A 19,612-nucleotide genomic window follows, 5' to 3' on the forward strand; every position below is an offset into this window, starting at 1 on the left:
TGCTGGCCACATGGCCCATGGAGTCATCATCAACAATGCTGGCTCCCTTGGCTTAATAATGGAGATGAGCACTGCCCCCTACAGTCAAACCTGACTAGACAATCACATCAAAAGGGAAACCTTTACCTTTTCTTTTTCTTTTATTATGATTATGCAAGGATACCTAAACCAAAAAATGTGTGGCAAGATTCAGCTTGTTCAGTGGCACCAAATACTGTATATACTGTATCATCATTTTTGGATGGTGTGCGCAAGGATGAAAGGACATTTGTGAGACATTATAAAACTGATGAGTACAGATCAACACAGTCAGTGTTTGGGCAGCCTGTGTTTGCAGGTAGATAGATTTGTGGCAGCCTCACCTACCCTAGCAGTTGATGCCTTGGGTAAATACCATGAGTGAGTGGATTGCACCTCTGTGCCATCCAGATAAAAAGAAGTTGGTACTTAGTATAAAGTTTTTTTTCATGGATGGCTGCCAAACAAAACTTTGGGGGAGGCAGGTTTGGGTTAGAAATGGAAAAGTAGGTTATATAATAGACAAGGCTTTACAATAAAACTGTCAGTAAAGGGAGTGGAGTCAACAGTCAACTTAAAAAAAGAATTGTGCATCATTGCATGCTGCATCATTGACATGCAAAGCATAACTAATTAGTGAGTGGATTGCTCGTCCTACCATCCAAGAATGAACCTTTGCAGTAACCTCTCATTTTCACATCCTTTTGTCTCATAAGTTGAATTTTTTTATACTTGTGGAATTTTCAGGCTCAGTGCCAAACCCCCCCCCCTCCCCAAACTTTTATTGTTTTCAGAAATTGCTAAACTTCGTCTACAAAGTGCTCAGGATGCTGCGTGGCAAGTTGAAGCAGAAGTAGCTGAACGCGTCTTGGGACTGGAAAATGAATATAAGGCTAAACTTAATGATCTTCAAACAAAGATGCTCTCCATTTCTACTCAGGAAATAGAAAAGCTGAGGAAAGAAAATGCTGAATTAAAGGAAATAAACATATTGCAAGAAATGCATTTGAAGGAGGAATTTGAACAGGTAGTTTCATATAGGGTTTTCAGTAGAAATAATAATTACTTCGATAATCTGAAGTAAAGATGCGTAGGAAGCATCATTAAGTTCAGTTGTGTTTTTACATGTATAATAAAAATGGAGTAGGCCTTGTGCAGCAGGTTGGCTTGCCTTACATACAGTGATTTTGGTTTGTTTCCAGCACTCCTCCCATGGCTGGAAAACACCATGTTAAGATGCTGACTTGCCATATTCAACTTTGCATGTCTAATTTCAGTTGTATGCAGTCACCCCTCCTTTCTCACAGACTTAGGATCCACGTTTTTGATTATTCATGGAGGGATGACCTCCATTATCCTCAATGGGGTGTGCCCCATTCAGGCCTATGGGGCTTGAATACGTGCGAGTCTCTGTTTTTGCAGGGGGGGGGGCAGAACGAATCCCCCGCAAAAACAAAGGGTTGACTATATTCTAATTTACCATTGTAATTTTGCAAATTCAGCATTAATTGTTGCCCTTTTTAGCTCCTGTGTTTCAGCCTATGCTTACTTGTACTATTTTAATAGTAACGACCGATCTAAGAGAAACAGTATAAAGTTTCATGTGGATTTGGCAGAGGGAGACCAGAATTCAGGAAATTTGCCATATTCATTTAGGTCACTATAACTCTCAATAAACTTTTTCTTGTGAGTAGGGAGTAAGTTAAAGTGGTGATAAATGTTTGTGCTTCTTTACACTTCCATTCCGCTTACCTTACTAATTTCTGACTCTCACCCAACCATCTACTAGCTAAGGCAACATTCAATGCATTTTCTGAGGCTTCTGAGGTTTGCTTCTTGGAATTTCCTCCCAAAATATTTTCAAGCCTGGTTGGTTGGATCTGTGGATGCAGAATCTGGATAGAGAGAGCCATCTATAAATCTGTGACAATGTCAGTCACAAGTATGAGACTTCACTGACACGCTGAAAGACAATGACAACCTTGTTTCTCACAAAACAGTGGACAAAATAGTGTTTGAACATCTTCCCCTGCATCTCACTCAGATAGTGATGTACTTGTTTAACTTTTAAAATGAAGGTTTATAATTCAGGTCTACCAGTCTTCCAAACAGAGAGCAGGAAAAATAACTTGGCCAACCAGGTTAACATGGGAGTCCTAGGTAAAACCCAATGAACCTTGTGGGATTTACTTCTGAGTAAATATTTATAGAATTATGCATGTTAATCTCATTTGTGTAAGATTAGACATCTGACTATTGAAGAAAACAGATTGATCTTTCATAATTAAAAAATCTGTATGTTTAGAATTAAGGATAATTGATATCTTAATTTGTTAATATTCATAGATCAAATTGAAACTAATTGAAGATCATACAGCTGAATTAATAAGAAATGAAGAAAAGATCCAGGAACTTGAACACTTGCATAAAACAAAAGCTGAAGAATGGAAACTGAAGCAGGAGGACTTGAATATAAAAAATGAGAAATTGTCATTGTTATATAAAGATCTTGAAAACAAGGCAAAATGTGAGAAGCAAGCCTTGCAAAAGCAGTTTGAACTTCAGGAAGCTGAAATGACTTGGCTTCAAGATCAGCAGGCTGCTAGAATTGGAGAACTGGAGAAATCTCTAAAGGAGCAGCAGAATAATGTCCAGCAGCTGGAGGATAGTTTGGCAAATGCACAGAAGACTTTGTCTCTATATGACAGTGAATTAACAACTTCAAAGACACTCATGGCCGAAGAGTTAGAAAAAGCTAAACAAATATTACAGGAAGAATACAGTGTTAAACTTAAAGACGCAGAGAACAGGTTTGAAATTTATTGTACTAATCACAATGTTATTATTATTATTATTACATTTGCTTGCAACTTCAGATATAAAAAGCTACCAGGGCCATCTCTTTTTAAAATAAGATAAAAAAACTCTTGAAGGTTGAACTCTCTACTTTCAGTAAGGATTCAGGAAATATTTCTTTTGCTAGTAGGCTTCTTCCACACCCACCATAGTATTTTCAGGACTCTGAAAAATTTTGGAATGATCTTTAATACAGTTAAACTATTCCATTACAGGAGTAGGAGTTTAACAATCTGGTATGTGCCTTGTGATAGTTACTTTTTATTTTTAAATTTATTTGCATTCAGAAGGGATTTCAGATACATACAGTAATGTTGCAGTATGACAAAAGCAGAAAAATAAAAATGCAACAGGAGGGAAATGTATTAGTTGTACATTTCTATGAAAGCTGACCAAATGTCCACATATACATTAATTTGTATATTTTGTCTATACATCGTTCTTTCAAATATTGAAAGTGTTGTTAGATCTATCCATTGGATTACAAGTGGAGAAAAAATGTCTTTCTAGCAATGAAGTACAGTGGGACCTCAGTATCCATGGACTTAACATCGGAAGATTTGAATATCCACAGACGGCAAGCCTGTACTGTACTGTCGCCAATGGTGGCATGTGCACGTAGCCATGCTGCCATTGGGGACAACTAAACTGAAGCCCACCCTCTTTCCTTTCCCTTTCCCTCTCTCCTTCCTTCCTTCCTTCCTTCCTTCTGTTTTCTCTCTGTCTCTCTCACCACTTCCTTCCTTCCTTCCTCTCTCCCCCTGCAAGGCCTTTACCCTGGGCTTGGCTTCAGGGGCAGTTCAAAGGCAGAGGCTGGAGCCCCATCGGCTGGAGAAAGCTGGAGCCGAGGCTGGGTCTTCAGTCTTTGAACCCCTTCCCCAAAGGGCGCAGTACAATAATTTATTTTAAAATATTCCATCAGATCTGCTGATCTTTGAGCCATAAACTATTAATAATTGAAAAGCAGGACATTAAATCGCCAGAGACTAAAGGATTTAAGAGCACTAGAAAAGTGCAGTTCTAGACAGACCAGAGTATGGTCTGATACTGGCAAGGGTTCACTTTTACATGTTTTTATATAACTAACCAAAGAGGCAGAAATAAAGAAATAATCTAACCTGAAATAATGATGGTGAACATAAGGGGTACATTCTCTGTCTCTTAGTTGTACTATTTCCACACATCAAATAGACCATGTTCATTCATATATGACTAAAGTAGCTGTCACGATGGATTGTTTGCTTGGTGGAAGTGTATTTCTGTAATACCAAGGATCCAAAATTATATTAGAATCACCATCCGCAATCAAATAAAGGTATTCTATACCAACAAGGTTACTAAAATAATTATGAAATATCTCTGGCTCAAAAACTATTTAGGTCCATAAGTATTAATCAAAACAATTAATTTTTCAAAATATCTTATATGTAAAATCAAAAATAGTCTATCTAGATCTGTTATTGTCTGCTGTAGTCAAACAGAAAGATGTTTGTTGATTAGGAATGCCATACTTTCATACCTCCTACAGACATTTGTGACAGTTACCATATATACTTGACTATAAGTCGGCCTCATGTATAAGTCAATGGCAGGTTTGGGGCCAAAATTATGGATTTTGATATGATCCGTGGATAAGTCGAGGGCAAAATTTAGGGGCGTATAACAAAGGTTCTAAAAGATGATAAGTATTTTTTGATAATTATTGATTTGAACGTAATCTTCTGTGTTAGGCTTTTGTCATTATTGAATTGATACGATATTGTTATTATGTTTTTTGCTATGTATTGCTATCTTACATTTATTTATTATTTTATGTTTATTGTTATTTTTATTGCTGTTGCTTTGTATTATCCCTACTGTTGTAAGCCGCCTGGATTCCAAGTGATTGGGTGGGATATAAATAAATCCTATTATTATTATTATTATTATTATTATTAAGCAAAGAAAAACAATACCAAAGAACTTCCAGAATTCCAGCAGGTATAACTATTTGTGCTCACACTAAAGGCTGAATGGATGAGAGTAGAGGGAGGTCAGTGCTTCCAGGATAGATTACTCTTTTGCTTTTCACCAGGGGGTAGTTCCTGGTTTTTAATAAGAGTTAAGGTACAATACTTACATTGACCTGTGGATAAGTTTTTGGGTCAATTATTTGACTTAAATTTCTGGGCTTATGCATGATTATATACAGTAATAGTCTAGACACAGTGGGAGCAGAGAAGTAAGATTTCTTTGTTGCCGTAACTGCCATGACATAAGCTTTCCAATGGTTTTGAAATCATGTGTGGTCATAGTTGCTTCAGGTTTTGTGGCATCACTGCTCTAGTCTCTATCCCACTTGTTGCATCATTTGTAGTTCCCTACTAAATTGGGAGATTACCGCACTACATTCTTACAGCGCTGCCATTCCACTTTTACTACTCTGGCTGCCTCCTATTGCATTCTGGGGCATGTAGTTCCATGAAGCCTAAGAGTCTCTGGCTGAGACTTCTAAATACCCCTCTCTTAACTGCAAATCCCAGAATGCAACAGGAGGCAGCCAAAGCAGTTAAAGTGGAATAGCAGCGTTATAAGAATGTAGTGCAGTAATCTAGTTGGAGGCTCTCTTGGTTCCCCTCCATGGGAGTAGACACAGGAACAATTGTGTCCAGCACCCTAGCCATCTCCCTATTTCAGAGATACAGCTAAGGTACCAGGAAACTTTTCAGGCTTTACATTTCCAGAATAGGCCCAGAATATGCAAATAATACCACTGGAATCATGTTTAAAGCATGAAGAGGTATCACTTCCATGGTGAAACATGAAATTGATCTATGTGGTAATTTTTCTCTGAATTTTGATCTTTTTTATGACATGTTTTAAAAATAATTGTCTCCCCCCCGCCGCCTTTTTGTATAAATCTAGATTTATGGAAGAGGGTAAAGCTATGACTGAAAATATCATCGCAGAACATGAAATTTTCCTTCAGGAGCTGAGAGTAAAACATATTGCTCAACTTGAACTCCAGAATAAAGAACTGCAGCATATACAGGAGGAGCAAATTTTGTCCCTCACCTTGAATCTACAGACAAAGCATCAGGCTGAAATCGAAACTCTTAAGTCTGCATTAGAAACTAAACAACAGGCTTGGCTGGAAACGTATGTAAATGGTGTACAGGAAGATCATCAAGCACAAATTGCAGAGCTGGAGGCTAAGCACTTATCAGAGCTCAGTACTCTTGAGTCTACTTATCTGTCTGAAATTCAGCTTCTGCAAGATGAGCACAAGCAAGCCCTTCAAGAGTTACAAATGGACTTAAGAAAACAGTTGATTCAGAAGGATAGAACAAATCAAATGCTTCTGGCTAAGGAATTAGATGGAATGAAACGTCAACATGCTGAAGACCTGCAGGTATGCCAAGACAATCTGAAAATAGATTTGGCTACTGTTCACATAGAAAAACTTAAAACAATGGCTGAAGAACTGGAAGAAGCTCATAAAGTAAGTAGAGATTGTTAATGATAATTGACTGTGGGCTCTTTTTTCAACAATGTAGTTCAGATGACCATATCTTTATTTGGCTATTGGTAAGGAGATGTGGGGTCCCCATTTCTTTTCCACTTGGGCACAGAGGATCCCTCTTCTAACAAATCTGCTATAGCAGTACAGCATGTTCTAAGGGAGACTAGTGAGGAGTTGAGGGTGTCCATGGCATGGCACAATGACCTGGATCCCGCTGCGCTGTCTCTCCAAAGCTCAAGAGCATGAAGGCAGCAGTGATGATAAAGGGAGGAGTTTGGGCCTCTACTGATTGGGCCACCAAGGAGAGCAGAGGGGGCTGCTGGGAGCAATGGCTGTGGCATCAGCCCTGGCCTGCTAGCAACTTTTCTAACAGTGCCTGCCCTTACCTACATGAGCACTGAGGTGAGCTGCAATTCACAAGGCAACAGCAGCAACATGACAGTGCAGATCCAAATTGGCGGCATTGCCATTGGTGGGGGTCCTGCTCAGCCATGGCACACCAGCAGCAAGGCCAGCCTCTTATCTAGCAGCAGCAGCAGCTGCTTGGCCAGCTCAGCTGCTTGTTGCAGCTACCACTTCCCCTCCTGAAACTTGGAGGTCTCCAAGTCACCAAGCTGGTGCTCCTACTACGGCTACCACTGGATGAGAGATGGCTTTGCAGCCAATGGGCGGGACCACACCAGTGCTGCTGGCCTGGATGCACACCAACATGCTACTGTTATCACCTTGTAAGTCACAGCACTCATCTTAATGATCCACAGAGTCGCAGGCAGGCAATGCTGGAGCAGCCACTGGTGGGCCCGGGCCTACAATGCAGCCATGGCTCCCAGCAGCCTGCTCTGTGCTGCTTTTATTTATAAAAATGAACTTTGTGTAATTTGGGTTTTTGAAAACTTTTGAATCTGTAGGAAGATTTGAAAGTAGCGCTAGAAAAACAAAGAAGACTGTTGGAAGATGAGCATCATAAAGTCCTGGATGTGTTGCATGAAGAAATCCTCCATATCAAAGAGCAGCATAGAAATACAATCCAGGAGCTTGACAATCTTCATACATTGGAAGTTAAGACAGAAAAAGAAAAATGGCAGCAGCTTCAGAAAGATATGGAACAATTAAACACAGACAAGCAACAGGTAAGAAATGCACAGATTTACTGGGATTTCTGTAAGGAAAAAAATCTGTTTGCATTTGGTTGAGCATTTTGCCTTCATTTGAGAACCAAAATAAGCCACCTTTGTGCACTTCTGCTTTCTTGTTTATATAATTAGTCTGGCCCAGCTACATCAGGGCTAGGCTGAAGAAAGAGGCTCCTCCTTCCATAACTGTCATCTTTTGGCCTGTGAGGGAGGGAATTAGTCTGGCCCAGCTCCATCAGGGCTAGGCTGAAGAAAGAGGCTCCTACCTCCATAACTGTCATCTTTCGGCCTGGCAGGGAGAGTATTAGTCTGGCCCAGCTCCATCAGGGCTAGCCTGAAGAAGAAGAGCCCTCCCTCTGGTCCATCTGTCTTGGTCCAGGCCTCGGAGGGAGAGAAAAACTGCTGGACCTGATCCCCTCCCCCCATCACCATTCCCTTCTCCTTTTGTGTCGTGTCTTTTTAGATTGTAAGCATGAGGGCAGGGAACCCTCTATTATCCCCTCTGTTGTAAGCCGCCCGGATTCCCAGTGATTGGGCGGCATATAAATAATAATAATTATTATTATTATTATTAGGGTGAATGCATATAATATGTCTCTATTTTGCTTTGGAAGTTGCAGGGTAGAGGGCGTGTGTGATCAGAATCAGAATAACTATGTTAGAGATGGAGAATAACTCTTTACTTTTCAGCCCACCCTAGGAGGGAAATTGTCATTTGTGTCAGAGGCAGTTCACACAGTTTGTCTCTCACTGGAACAAAATAAGGTTGCCCAACAATGTGATGTGATCTTGAGAGATCAAAAACATTAAAACTAATGTTTTATCTGAATTGTTTGGGTAATTGATATAGTTACTGTTGATACCATACTTCAGTTCTTCAGTTTTCCAACTTCAGAAATGTTATTGCACACAAAGTTGGATGTGGCACTGCAGTGTGTAGTGAATAAGAATAAAATTTGCTAAGCAAAACCTACAGAATATTGTAGCAAAGAGATGTTGTTGTTTTTTTGTTCAATGTTGAATTTGTTACAGCTGGAAGAAAAAAACAGGTGTTTAAACAAGGAGATGGAAGACGCCAGTACTGAACTACAAAACCTCCAACAGCGGCAAGATAGAGAGAACCAAGGAGAGACTCTGATAACTTTGTTGAAATCAGATATTGAACATTGCAAGAATGAAAGGTTAGTACAGACAAGAGCCAATGTGGTGTACACTTGTCCCTCCATGTTCGCTAGGATTAGGAGCAGAAGACCCCCGTGAATATGGAAAAACCGCAAATAACAAAAACACCATGTTTTTACCTGAGAGGACACCTCTCTAGGAATCTCTAGGTCCTCCAGTGCAATTCTGTGGTCAACATCTGACAGACACTGACCATAGAACTGCACTGGAGGAGCTACAAATGCCTAGTAGAGTATTCTCTCTACAAATCTCTAGGTCTTTCAATGGAACTTTTAGTTAAAGTTGACCATAGAGTTGCACTGGATGACCTAGATATTCTTAGAGAGAACATATTAATCAAATCCATGAATAATCAAAGCCACAAATCTCAAAGCCACAAATATGGGGAGATGAGTGTAGTTGTTTGAGCATTGGAGTACAACTATGGAGACCAGGGTTCATACAGTATCTCCACTTGGCCATGGAAACTCATTGGGTGACATTGGACAAATTATACTCCTTCAGCCTTAAAGGAGGGCAAAGGCAACTCCCTTCTGAACAAATCTTGCCTAGAAAACAGGTGATAGGGTCACCCCAAAGTCAATATAAGTTGGAAACAACAAAAAGACACAACAGTAACAACAATACATAAAGACAGCAAGAGATCAGATGAATAGGTGGTTCAAAATCTCTAGTCTTGGTCACCTCTCCTTGCTACCTTGTCACCCTGGGACCAGCAACTGAGCAGCTGGCTGAGCTGCGACCAAGAAACCTCTCGCCTGTGCCAGCCTTGAAGCAAAGGCCAGCGCAGGTAAGAGGCCTCTCATTTGCTTGTCAGACAGCTACTCAGTTGCTGAGACCAAGATGAGAGAGAAGGGAGAAGGTTTTGTGAAGTCGAAGGCTTTCACGGCTGGCATCCATCATCATCATCATCATCATAAATTAATAATACTATTTATTTATATTTTGACTTTTCCTTGCGGATTCAAGGTGGATTACAAAACAAACTGTTATATTGTTTTATGCTATTATGTATGTTGATGAGTTGGGTTTGATGTATTAATTGTTTTACTTGCTTGTTGTGCACCGCTGTGATCCTTGGAATAGCGGTATAGAAATAATTTATATTATTATTATTATTATTATTATTATTATTATTATTAAAGGTATCAAAAATACAAAATACACCCTCCATCAAATACATTACAGCAATATTATAACAATAAAGGAATTATACAAAAATAAATAAAGAATACAGAGTAAAAAATCCAAAATACATAGCATAATACATAGCATAATAATAGAGACATAACCTAGCATAATAATTTAAATGGCAATCCTTGGCACTCCCCTGACAGCAGGACAACTATCAGTATCAAATTACATATATTAAAATAACATGACATGGCATAATAATCAATCATAAAATAATGTAATAAGCATTAATGTAATAATAAAACAATCCCCAACTCTCCCCCGACAACAAAATAACAATTAAGTACAGATTACATGCTTAAAATAGTTATACTAGGTATAAAATAGATAAGAGAACAGGCAAATGGTTTTTTGTGAGTTTTTCGGGCTATGTGGCCATGTTCTAGAAGAGTTTATTCCTGATGTTTCACCATCATCTGTGATTGGAATCTTCAGAGAATGCATTCTCTGAAGATGCCAGCCACAGATGCTGGCGAAACGTCAGGAATAAACTCTTCTAGAACATGGCCATATAGCTGAAAAACTCACAAAAATTATGGAGAAGGTTTTCCTTGGTAATGAAGGTCTCTCGATCCTTCTTCATCAGGGTGGAAAGGAGCGCAGCCAGTGTGTATGTAGGGGTTTACAGAGGTCACATGTTCTGGATTGGAGACTAGCATGGATGTGGAAAGGGAAAGCGTGGGAGACTCCATCACGCTTCTGCTAAATTAATATCAAGTCAAGTTAACGTTTATTGTACTAGCCAAAGGCCATGACAAAATGAGCTTATCAAAAAGCATAAAACATTTAAAACAAAAGGCACAGAATACAAAGGACAAAAAATGTCCCAACATTTAGTGTGCAGTTAAAATAGTTAACTGTTAAAAAAGACAAAAAGACACATCTTTCCTGGATATTAGTAAACATATACAATATAATCATGAAATATAATTAATACATGGCATCCCCATGGCAATTTATGGCAATTTTATTTAACTCTCTCTCTTTCTAATCTTTTTTGTAGCCATGGCAAAAAGAGCCACTCATTACAAAATGATCAGTGATGCTGTGTGGTATTTTTAAGGGATCCTGAAAAGATGTTTCATGCAACCCTCATCCCCATCATGGTCTTCAAGGCCACTGGTTCCCCTTGCCTTTCTTGCATGCCAATACTTCCAACATCCTAATTTGTTAGAAGCTATTAATCCCTCTTAGAAGGGGATTCAAGATAGAGAGACAACAATGAACAATGAAGTGCAATAATATTGTTTCGTCAAGTGGGAGGCAGATGAGGAAAGAATTAATTTTTATCAGCTCTTCTTTTTTCTTCAGAAGTGTTCAGCAGCATGACAGCAAAAAGAAAGTTAACAAATTGCACAAGTGAGACCAGGATGAGTATGAGTGGTGCAAAGGCTTGAAAGAACTGACCAAATGTATAAGAAGTGATTATTTGAAGGGGGTAACTGCAAAATTTAGGGAACAGGCAAAGAAGTGAGAAGAGCAAAGCAATTTCAGAAAGTCACTGGTGGCCGGTGATAGAAAAATAAGAAAGCAGATTACAAGGAGTGAGCATAAAAAGAGTGCAGTGCTGAAAGTGGTGTTTTGGTGACCAAGTGGAGGAATTCACAGCAGAGGATTCGAGACACAACAGCTGAATAAGTTATGGTTTATTTCAGGGGAAAACTGCAAGAATCTTATCAGCAAGCTTTGAAATTGCTTTTGAAAATGGTGAAAGCCACAAAAGATGCAGAAGATCTTATCTGCAAGGAGATTGATCTTTGTCTTGATGACAGCTTCGCATCAGGAGATTCAGGAGAAAGTCAGAATATGAGTGGAGAAACAGTACTTGCAAAAAAGATTGCACCTATGGAGAAATGGAGCACAAAGAAAAATAGTATAGTTGGCCAAGGTAAAATAAAGGAAAAATAAAGAATATTTATGTTTTACTGTAGAATCCACTGTCTTATTCATGTCAAATGCTTTTCTGCAGTTTACGCAAAAGGGACAGTTTACCCAATATCCTAAGCAAATTGTATCAATGCAGGACTTAAGCCTCAAAGTCCCTCCCATATCAACTTATCTTTTCTGTAAGTTATTCAAAATTTAGTGGATCCTGGGGTTCACATGCTCTGTCCTTTGTTCCTTCCTCATCACTCACAGAACATAACATATTCCCCTGAACATGAGTGGCATTTGTATATAGCAGGAGTGGGGAAGTGCAGAGGGAACAGGGGCCAATTTTCACCCTTTTGCCCACTAGTAGGCTGCAAAACTTTGCCAGGTTCCCTAAATTGTTTTTCAAAACTATTTTTCTAGGTGATTTTTTTTCTAACTCCCAAACACATTGGTTTGCTTCCCCTCCAAGCCCCACCATACCTTGAAAATACCAGAAAAAAAGGTAGACGCAACAAGTGAGTAACTTTATTTTCGATTTTGCTTTTGCGCCCCCCCCCCCCAACTTTCTGGTGAGGGATTTTGTGGGATGTGGAATGGCTGGAGCAATTTTGAAGTAGTTTTTGGATCATGGGGGGGACTGAGGACAAAAGAATGCCCAGATTCTTTTTTTTTTTTTAAAGAAAGAATCTGAGGGCTGTATTTTGCAAACTCCTGAAAAATTCACATATCCCTGCCTTGCATATTGGAAGCATCCCAGAAGTGCCTGAAAAATCATTGAATCCAAAATGCCCCATCCCCTTTTAGGAAAGTATTGAGAAGGGTAGAAGAAAGAAAGAATCCCAACTTTGTAGCAGTTCTAGACTATCTTTGGCCCCATACAGACAGGCCAAAATAAAGCTGCTTCGGGTCACTTTGGAGGTATGGTTCTTAAATGATGCATGCGTCCTAAGAGTCCGGAAGCTGCGCCAAAGCTGTGCTCCAGTCCTTAGGACTGCATCATGGCTTTGGCATGGCTTCCAGACTCTTAGGACGCATGCATCATTTAAACAGTATACCTCCAAAGTGACCCGAAGCAGCTTTATTTTGGCCTGTCTGTATGGGGCCCTAATTTGTAGAATTTCCATCATTTTATGTGACTTCAGAGTCTTAAATAATTTCACAAGAAAGTTGAAAAGTCTGAGGTGAAGGGTACCTTTACCTTATAGAAATAATCACATAACTTGTTATTAACAAATTTTCATGTTCCATGCACACTGAATAGCTTTCAAGTGCAATGATATAGCCCTATGGTTTTATTTATTATCTGGCCTCCCAGCTAAGGTAATAAATCGGTCTCCTATATACATACATCAGAAATCAGACAGTTTCCTCCCAAAATTTTACAAGCAAAAAAGAAGGAAATAGGATCACAAAAGGAAAAGGATCTAGGAGGAAGGAAAAAAGGAAAATCATGTAAATATGTTTACTTTTCATGCTGTTGTTTATGAATAGTATAACAAATTGGTTTGTTTCTGTATTCTAACACCTGTAAAATCAATTGTTTTCTTGACTAGATGAAGTTCTTGCTCTAACTCTGCCAGAAGATAGTTTTGATTCACTGGTACCTAGTGAAAAATCTGACCTCAGTGAGCATCTGTGTGAAAGTATATTTGAAAACCCAGACCTGGTGTTTGCAAATGAAGAGAGGATTCATAAAATTTGTCATTGTTTGCACGTTGCTGTGAAAAAGCTTCTAGACCTTGTTGCTGATTCAACCAAACAAGTAAAAAAAAATTTTAAATATATTATTGCTGTTGTCATTATCATTGTTATCATTATTGTTATTATTTATTTGTAATGTATTTGGATAATTGTGTGAATAGACAATGTGATGTTAGGCACTGCTGCGGATTTGTAATACAGGCATATTTCGGTTAATTTGTAATGTACCTCTGATAGTGAAGTTCCCTGTTCTCCGTCTAACAGGATGTTTTTTAGCAGCATTACTATTGGGAAGATGGTGAAGGAAGGTTGGAGAAGCACATACTTTCAGTGTCAGTTTGTAGCAGCGTGACTGTAGTAATGCAGTAAATCTTAGTTTAGAAAGAATGTGATTTAGTTGGAGCTGATCCAATGTGTGCCTGCTTACAATAGGCCAGGTGAACAGCAGCTGCCTTCAGAATCTCTTATTGATCGTGCATAAACAGTAAAACAGAGTGAAAAGAACAAATAAACCTATCTCATCAGCTCCCCCAAGTATTTTTTAAAAACACAGATTTGCCATCAAAATGGAAATCATAAAATTGGAGGCTGGCAAAAGAAAAAGCCAGTGTGGCATAGTAGTTTGAGTGTTAGACTATGACTTTGGAGACCAGGGTTCGAATCCCCCATGTGGTCATGGAAATACACTGGGTGTCCTTGGCAAGTCACTCTTTCTCAGCCTCAGCCACTGAACAGTCTTGCTAAGAAAATCACATGATAACCTTGCTTTAGCATTTCTATAAATTGGGAACAACTTGAAGGCATATGTCAACAAACTTGTGCAAGGCTTAGCTGACCTTGTTAAATTTCACATGTGCATATTATTGGTTTTGGATAAAATGTTTGCTGAATTGCTCTTTTTTTGTGGGGTATGCACCTGTCTTTATTCTTTTGATATAATTTCTGCCTCTGGTACCAAATTTTATGTTAAGCAATAAATTTCAGCATTCAGAATTTCACCTGGATTTGGCAACTGTGCCCTCCAAGGTGTTTTTGAGCTATAACTTCAGTCAGCCTTAGAATGTGCAGTCAATGATAAAGATTCTGGGAGCTGTCATTGAAAATATCTGGAGAGCCACAATTGCCCACATGTTTAAATTCATTTATTTACTTCATGGGGTGGGGGGGGAAGCCTGGTAGAGCAGGCAGACCTAAGTATATGGATGGATAAATGCACTTATGTGTACCCAAACTTGGTTATAGCAGGGAAAGAGAGTTAAAAAGTTAAGCTCTAGGATAAGAGGAAGGAAGCAAAGCTGTAAAGGATTTTTCTAAATTTGTTTGTTTAACTTAGGTCCAAAACAAACTGCAGAAATAATCCGATTTGAGACCTCTTTAACTGCCCTGGCTTCAGTTTATTGTGTAGTTCATTGTATAGTTTATTGTGGCACCAGAGCTCTCTGACTCAGAAAACTACAGTTCCCAGAATTCCCTAGCATTGAGGCTGTTAAAGCGGTCTCAGACTGGATTATTTCTGCAGTGTGTTTTGGACCACAGAGCTTAATGACAGGTTGGGATAGGAGAAATTATCATACTACAGTCAGCTCTCCGCATTTGTGGGGGTTAGAGGAACAAGACTCAAATAAATGTGGAAAACTTACAAATAAGGCAAGCCCCTCCCACCTCCTCCTCTGATGCCTGGGACAGGTCCAGCCAGCTGTCCCAAGCATCAGGGAGATCAGTGGAGCATGGGTGCGAACCTCTCCCACCTCCCCTCCCCTCAACTGTAGCCAGCTGTCCCGGGCGTTGGAGGAGGAGATGGAAAGGGATCACACACGGGCTCCCCTGGCCTCTGCGACAGCAAATAACCAAATTTGTGAATGCCAAGTCCACAAATGTGAAGTACCAACTATACATTGTGCAGTATGATTTTAAGGAGGGCAGTTTTGTAGGATTTTAATTTCAATCCTACGTACAGTCGGCCCTCCATATTCATGGCCTTGGGACTCATGGTTTTGATTATTTGTGAGGTCAAAGCCACTAGTGCAGGCGTTCTTCCTCCCTTCCCCTGCCCAGTGTCTCCTTGGGCAGCCCAGGGAGAGATCAGGAAGGCGAAGGGAGGAGGTGCCTTCCCCCCCCCCCCAGACCCTTCTCCTCCCTGATCCTCTCCTTGAATGCCCAGGGAAAGGATCGGAGAGGCAAAGAGTCTCTGAGGGGCTGTAGCAAAAAGTCTCTGAGGGGCCAAAGCACCACTTGCTTTCTCCTCCCCATCCTCTCCCTGGGCAGCCCTGGGAGAAGGGTTTCAGAGGGGCCAAGGCCCCTCTTGCCTTCTTCTCCCTGATCCTCTCCTTGGAATGCCCAAGGAAAGGATTAGGGAGGAGAAGGGTTTCGGAGGAGCCAAGGCACCTCTTGTCTTCTCCCCCATCCTCTCCTTGGGATGCCCATGGAAAGGATCGGGAAGGAGAACAGGCAGGGTGCCAATTAAAGGGACAGGAGGGTGGGAAAAAAGGAGCACGCAGTGCTGCTCCTCTTCCCCCATTCACCCTTCCCTTTAACTGGCTTCTAAATAAGTAAGCAAGCAAGCGGATGAGCCCTCCCTTTGCCATCTACATTACAGAGGGAGAATGCGGCCTGCCAGCTCCATCAGGCCTGGCCTGAACTAAGAAGAAGAGCCCTCCTTCCAGTCCATCTGCCTTGGTCCAGGCCTCAGAGGGAGAGAAAAACTGCTGGACCTGATCCCTTTCCCCACCATCATTCCCTTCTCCTTTTGTGTTGTGTCTTTTTAGATTGTAAGCCTGAGGGCAAGGAAACGTCTAATTAAAAATAATTGTAAGCCGCTCTGATAACCTTTAGGGCTGAAGGGCGGGGTATAAGTACTCTAATAAACAAACAGACAAATAAAAATATGTGTATGTACCTGGGAGTACTCAGGGGATCTTTCTTAGCACAATATTGTGCTGTCCGTACATTGTAAGGGAAAGAATGAATACTTTATAACATAACTTTCTTCTAAATACTAGCTTCTGATACTGAGAAACTAAAGTTTGGCTTACTAAAATGAAACCACAAATGTTTTGCTACAAGTGGCGTACTGCAATACAAGTAACTCTTTATCTTTAGATCACCAAACTATTTTGAAATAATATTTCAACTGCTACATTAACTGTAGTTTCTTGATAGTCAAGGGATAATAGTATTTTCCTGTACGGTTAGATTAACATAGCCTATGATAAAACCTGATATAGGATAAAATGTCTAAAAATATTGCAGAAATACTGTGCAACCATTTATTCAGAGTTTTAAATAATTTCATATTTTACAGCTGGAAGAAATGCATAACATCCACCTTCATGTGGAAGAAGAATTCACACGGAAGAATTTGGAAACTTGTCAAGCCGTTAATGAACACCATGAGCTAGTGGGCTGTCTTAATGAAGAGAGTCAAGTGAAAAATCAGCTTGTGCTGGAGCTTCATAAAACAAGAGGTAGGAGAAACTAAACTGATATGGTGTTAAGAGTCCAGATGCTTTGCATCGGAAGGAGGTACGTGCCTGGTGATTTCATATTGGCCTAAGAGGAATTTTTATCACCATAAAAAGAAGTTCTGATGGCCATGCACATTTCACTGGGCAAACTTCAGACTTCCTTTTGGTATCAATATTTCTTTTTCTGGATGGCAGGTGGAGCAATCCACCATGTTTATCCCCCATGTGCCAACTCAACAAGGCAGGAGTCAAAGTTCTTCCTCCATTTCTTCCATTACAACTCTCGCATCTACCGTCTATGTTTAAAGAAATACCAAGTACAAGTGGAGGACAACTGGTAATAGAGAAATGGAGGCAGTCAGCCACATTAGCAGAAAGCAATGTAGTAATGTTGGGAATGGATGCAAGTACTGTATGAGTAGAGAGTGTAATGCAAACAGAGCATCTGAAATACTGCCTGGTCTTAAAACGTTGATTAGTAAGCAATTAGATATTAGAAATATGGAACAAGTAAATCATATGAGGAACGAATTTAATAGGAATATAAATACAATTAATTCTAATGTCAATTTAAATAAAATGAATTTATTGAGTTTAGTGAATTTAATTAATTGAAAACCAATGGAATGCAAGAGACAGAAAAAGAAAATACAACAAAACTGTAAGTATATGGAGAAACACAATGAACAAGAAAAAGACATACAAAATAGCAGAAAAAGAAAATTGATCAGACAGAGGATGTTAATGAGAGATTAGAGGAAGAAAAGCCAATGAAGTGTACAAGGAAAAGGAAGCATATAGATGAATCTAATACAGAGGGAAAAAATGAAGAATGGGAGCATAAGTTGATGGAGAAAGATGCAAATGACGCAGAATATGATTAAACAAGGAAGAGGATAAGGAGATTAATGCAGACAGATTGTTTCAAAGTGATATGTTCAAAAACTGATTGAAAAGAGTATTATAAATGTTAGGTTTGGTAAATAAAGGAGGAAATAGTCACAAGGAACAAAAAGGAAAGATATCCAAATAGCATCAGTCATAAGGAAACAGGTATCGCAAGGGGAGGAAATCCCTATGCCTGAAATGGTCGGAGAATTAGGAGAGACTGAATGGGAAACGTCTTTAAATACTAAAAAATATTTAGGACACTGTTGGAAGCTATGCTTCTTTGAGAAATCTGAGATGGATTTTTAAAAAAAATCACACTTGTGGATAGATTTCAGCAGTGCTGAAAGTGCATTTTGCTCCTTCTTTTTGGACTGGAAAAAAGACATGGACATGGCATGCAGTTGCTACGGCCCCAATCCAGTGCTCAAAGGGGTGGCATCAAGCCGCCCCTATACTGCTGTGTGTTTCAGCTCTCAGACCTACCTCTGCATTTTGCTATACTGTATTCATATTTTCTAAAGTTCTGTCTGTTACTGTTTTGAATAAATGCTTTAGGTGTTTAAGTATTGTACTTTTATACACCATTTTGATTTTAGGCCTCATGGAAGGCTATTTAGCAGAGAGACATGCTTTGCAAGAAGCTCTGAAGCTGAAAGAGGAGTCTGAGTGCCGTCTTGTGCTCGAATTGGAAAGCTTGAAAGCAGAGCTCTACGAGTTAAACCAGAAACTTGGAAGATCTGTGGAGGATCAGAATTTAATAATGAGTCAAAACAAAATTTTGGCTGCCAATGTAGGGGAGCAAGAAGTTGGTAAGGAACATAGTACCTTTTTATTTAATATATTAAATGCACACCAATCTTAAGTTGCTAAATGATTTGAGAAGTAGCCCATAGTTTCAAATATTTTAAACGTACTAGATATTTTTAATCAGTTTAAAACAAAAATAGGTAATATGCTTGTGTTGGTTGAAAGAGAGTAGAAGCACTTGAGTACAAACTTCATACTTCAGGGGGCCATTCATTCACACAGCAATTGTAGTGCTATTATTCCTCTTCAACTGCCATGTTTCCATCTGATGGAATCCTGGGATTGACAGTTTTGGGAGGGACATTTAGAATTCGCTGCAAGAGTACTCCAGTGCCTTACCAAGCTGCAAATTCCAAGATTCCACAGGAGGAGACCATGGCAGTTAAAGTGGAATAATAGTCCACTTAGAGAATTTTGTAGTATGGGAATGCGGTGGCTCAAGTGGTTAAGATTCTGACTCTGTTGATTGCAAGATTGGCAGGTTGGCAGTTCGAGGCCCAGGTCCCACATGATGGGATGAGCTTCCATCACTAGTCTCAGCTTCTGCCAACCTAGTCATTTGAAAGCATGCAAATGCAAGTAGATAAATAGGTATCACTTCGGTGCAATCATGCTGGCCACATGGTCACAGAGTAGTCTCTGACAACGCTTGCTCTTTGGCTTAGTAATGGAGATGAGCACCACTCCCTATGGTCGGACACGACTTGACAACCTTATCAACAGGGCATATCTTTACCTTTACCTTTAATTTTGTAGTATGAATGATCCTCAGGTATGCAAAGTAGAGTAGCATTTCTTCACTGGCTATTAACACAGGGCTATGCATGTTCTTTGAAAAGCATCCCTTGAAGAGTGATCAACACCACAAGATGGCTGTGGAGGTTTTTGTGACATTTTAATAGTATTTGAGAGAGACCTGGGCGAAGTGCCCTCTGGTGCTCTCCTCTCTAGCTGTTGCATCCTGGAAGCTACAATAGTGAACAGCAGCA

General features: G+C 39.7%; 1 protein-coding gene across 5 annotated transcripts in view; it reads left to right on the forward strand.

Moving 5' to 3' along the window:
• Positions 1-19,612, forward strand: part of PCNT (pericentrin) — a 128,469-nt gene that overhangs the window by 36,171 nt on the left and 72,686 nt on the right. For 4 of the 5 annotated variants that reach the window (XM_089519021.1, XM_089519023.1, XM_089519026.1 and 1 more), the window contains 9 exons: positions 813-1,045; positions 2,365-2,828; positions 5,779-6,355; positions 7,285-7,506; positions 8,542-8,690; positions 11,541-11,773; positions 13,314-13,522; positions 16,763-16,925; positions 18,413-18,625. In XM_089519021.1, coding sequence (XP_089375147.1) covers positions 813-1,045; positions 2,365-2,828; positions 5,779-6,355; positions 7,285-7,506; positions 8,542-8,690; positions 11,541-11,773; positions 13,314-13,522; positions 16,763-16,925; positions 18,413-18,625 — 2,463 coding nt within the window. The remainder of the gene's footprint in view (positions 1-812; positions 1,046-2,364; positions 2,829-5,778; positions 6,356-7,284; positions 7,507-8,541; positions 8,691-11,540; positions 11,774-13,313; positions 13,523-16,762; positions 16,926-18,412; positions 18,626-19,612) is intronic. The other variant, XM_089519024.1, reaches the window with a different exon arrangement.

Source organism: Sceloporus occidentalis, unplaced genomic scaffold, assembly GCF_023333645.1.
Source record: "Sceloporus occidentalis isolate IW3139 unplaced genomic scaffold, rSceOcc1.0.p SCAF_4, whole genome shotgun sequence".
In the NCBI taxonomy this organism is placed as follows: Eukaryota; Metazoa; Chordata; class Lepidosauria; order Squamata; family Phrynosomatidae; genus Sceloporus; species Sceloporus occidentalis.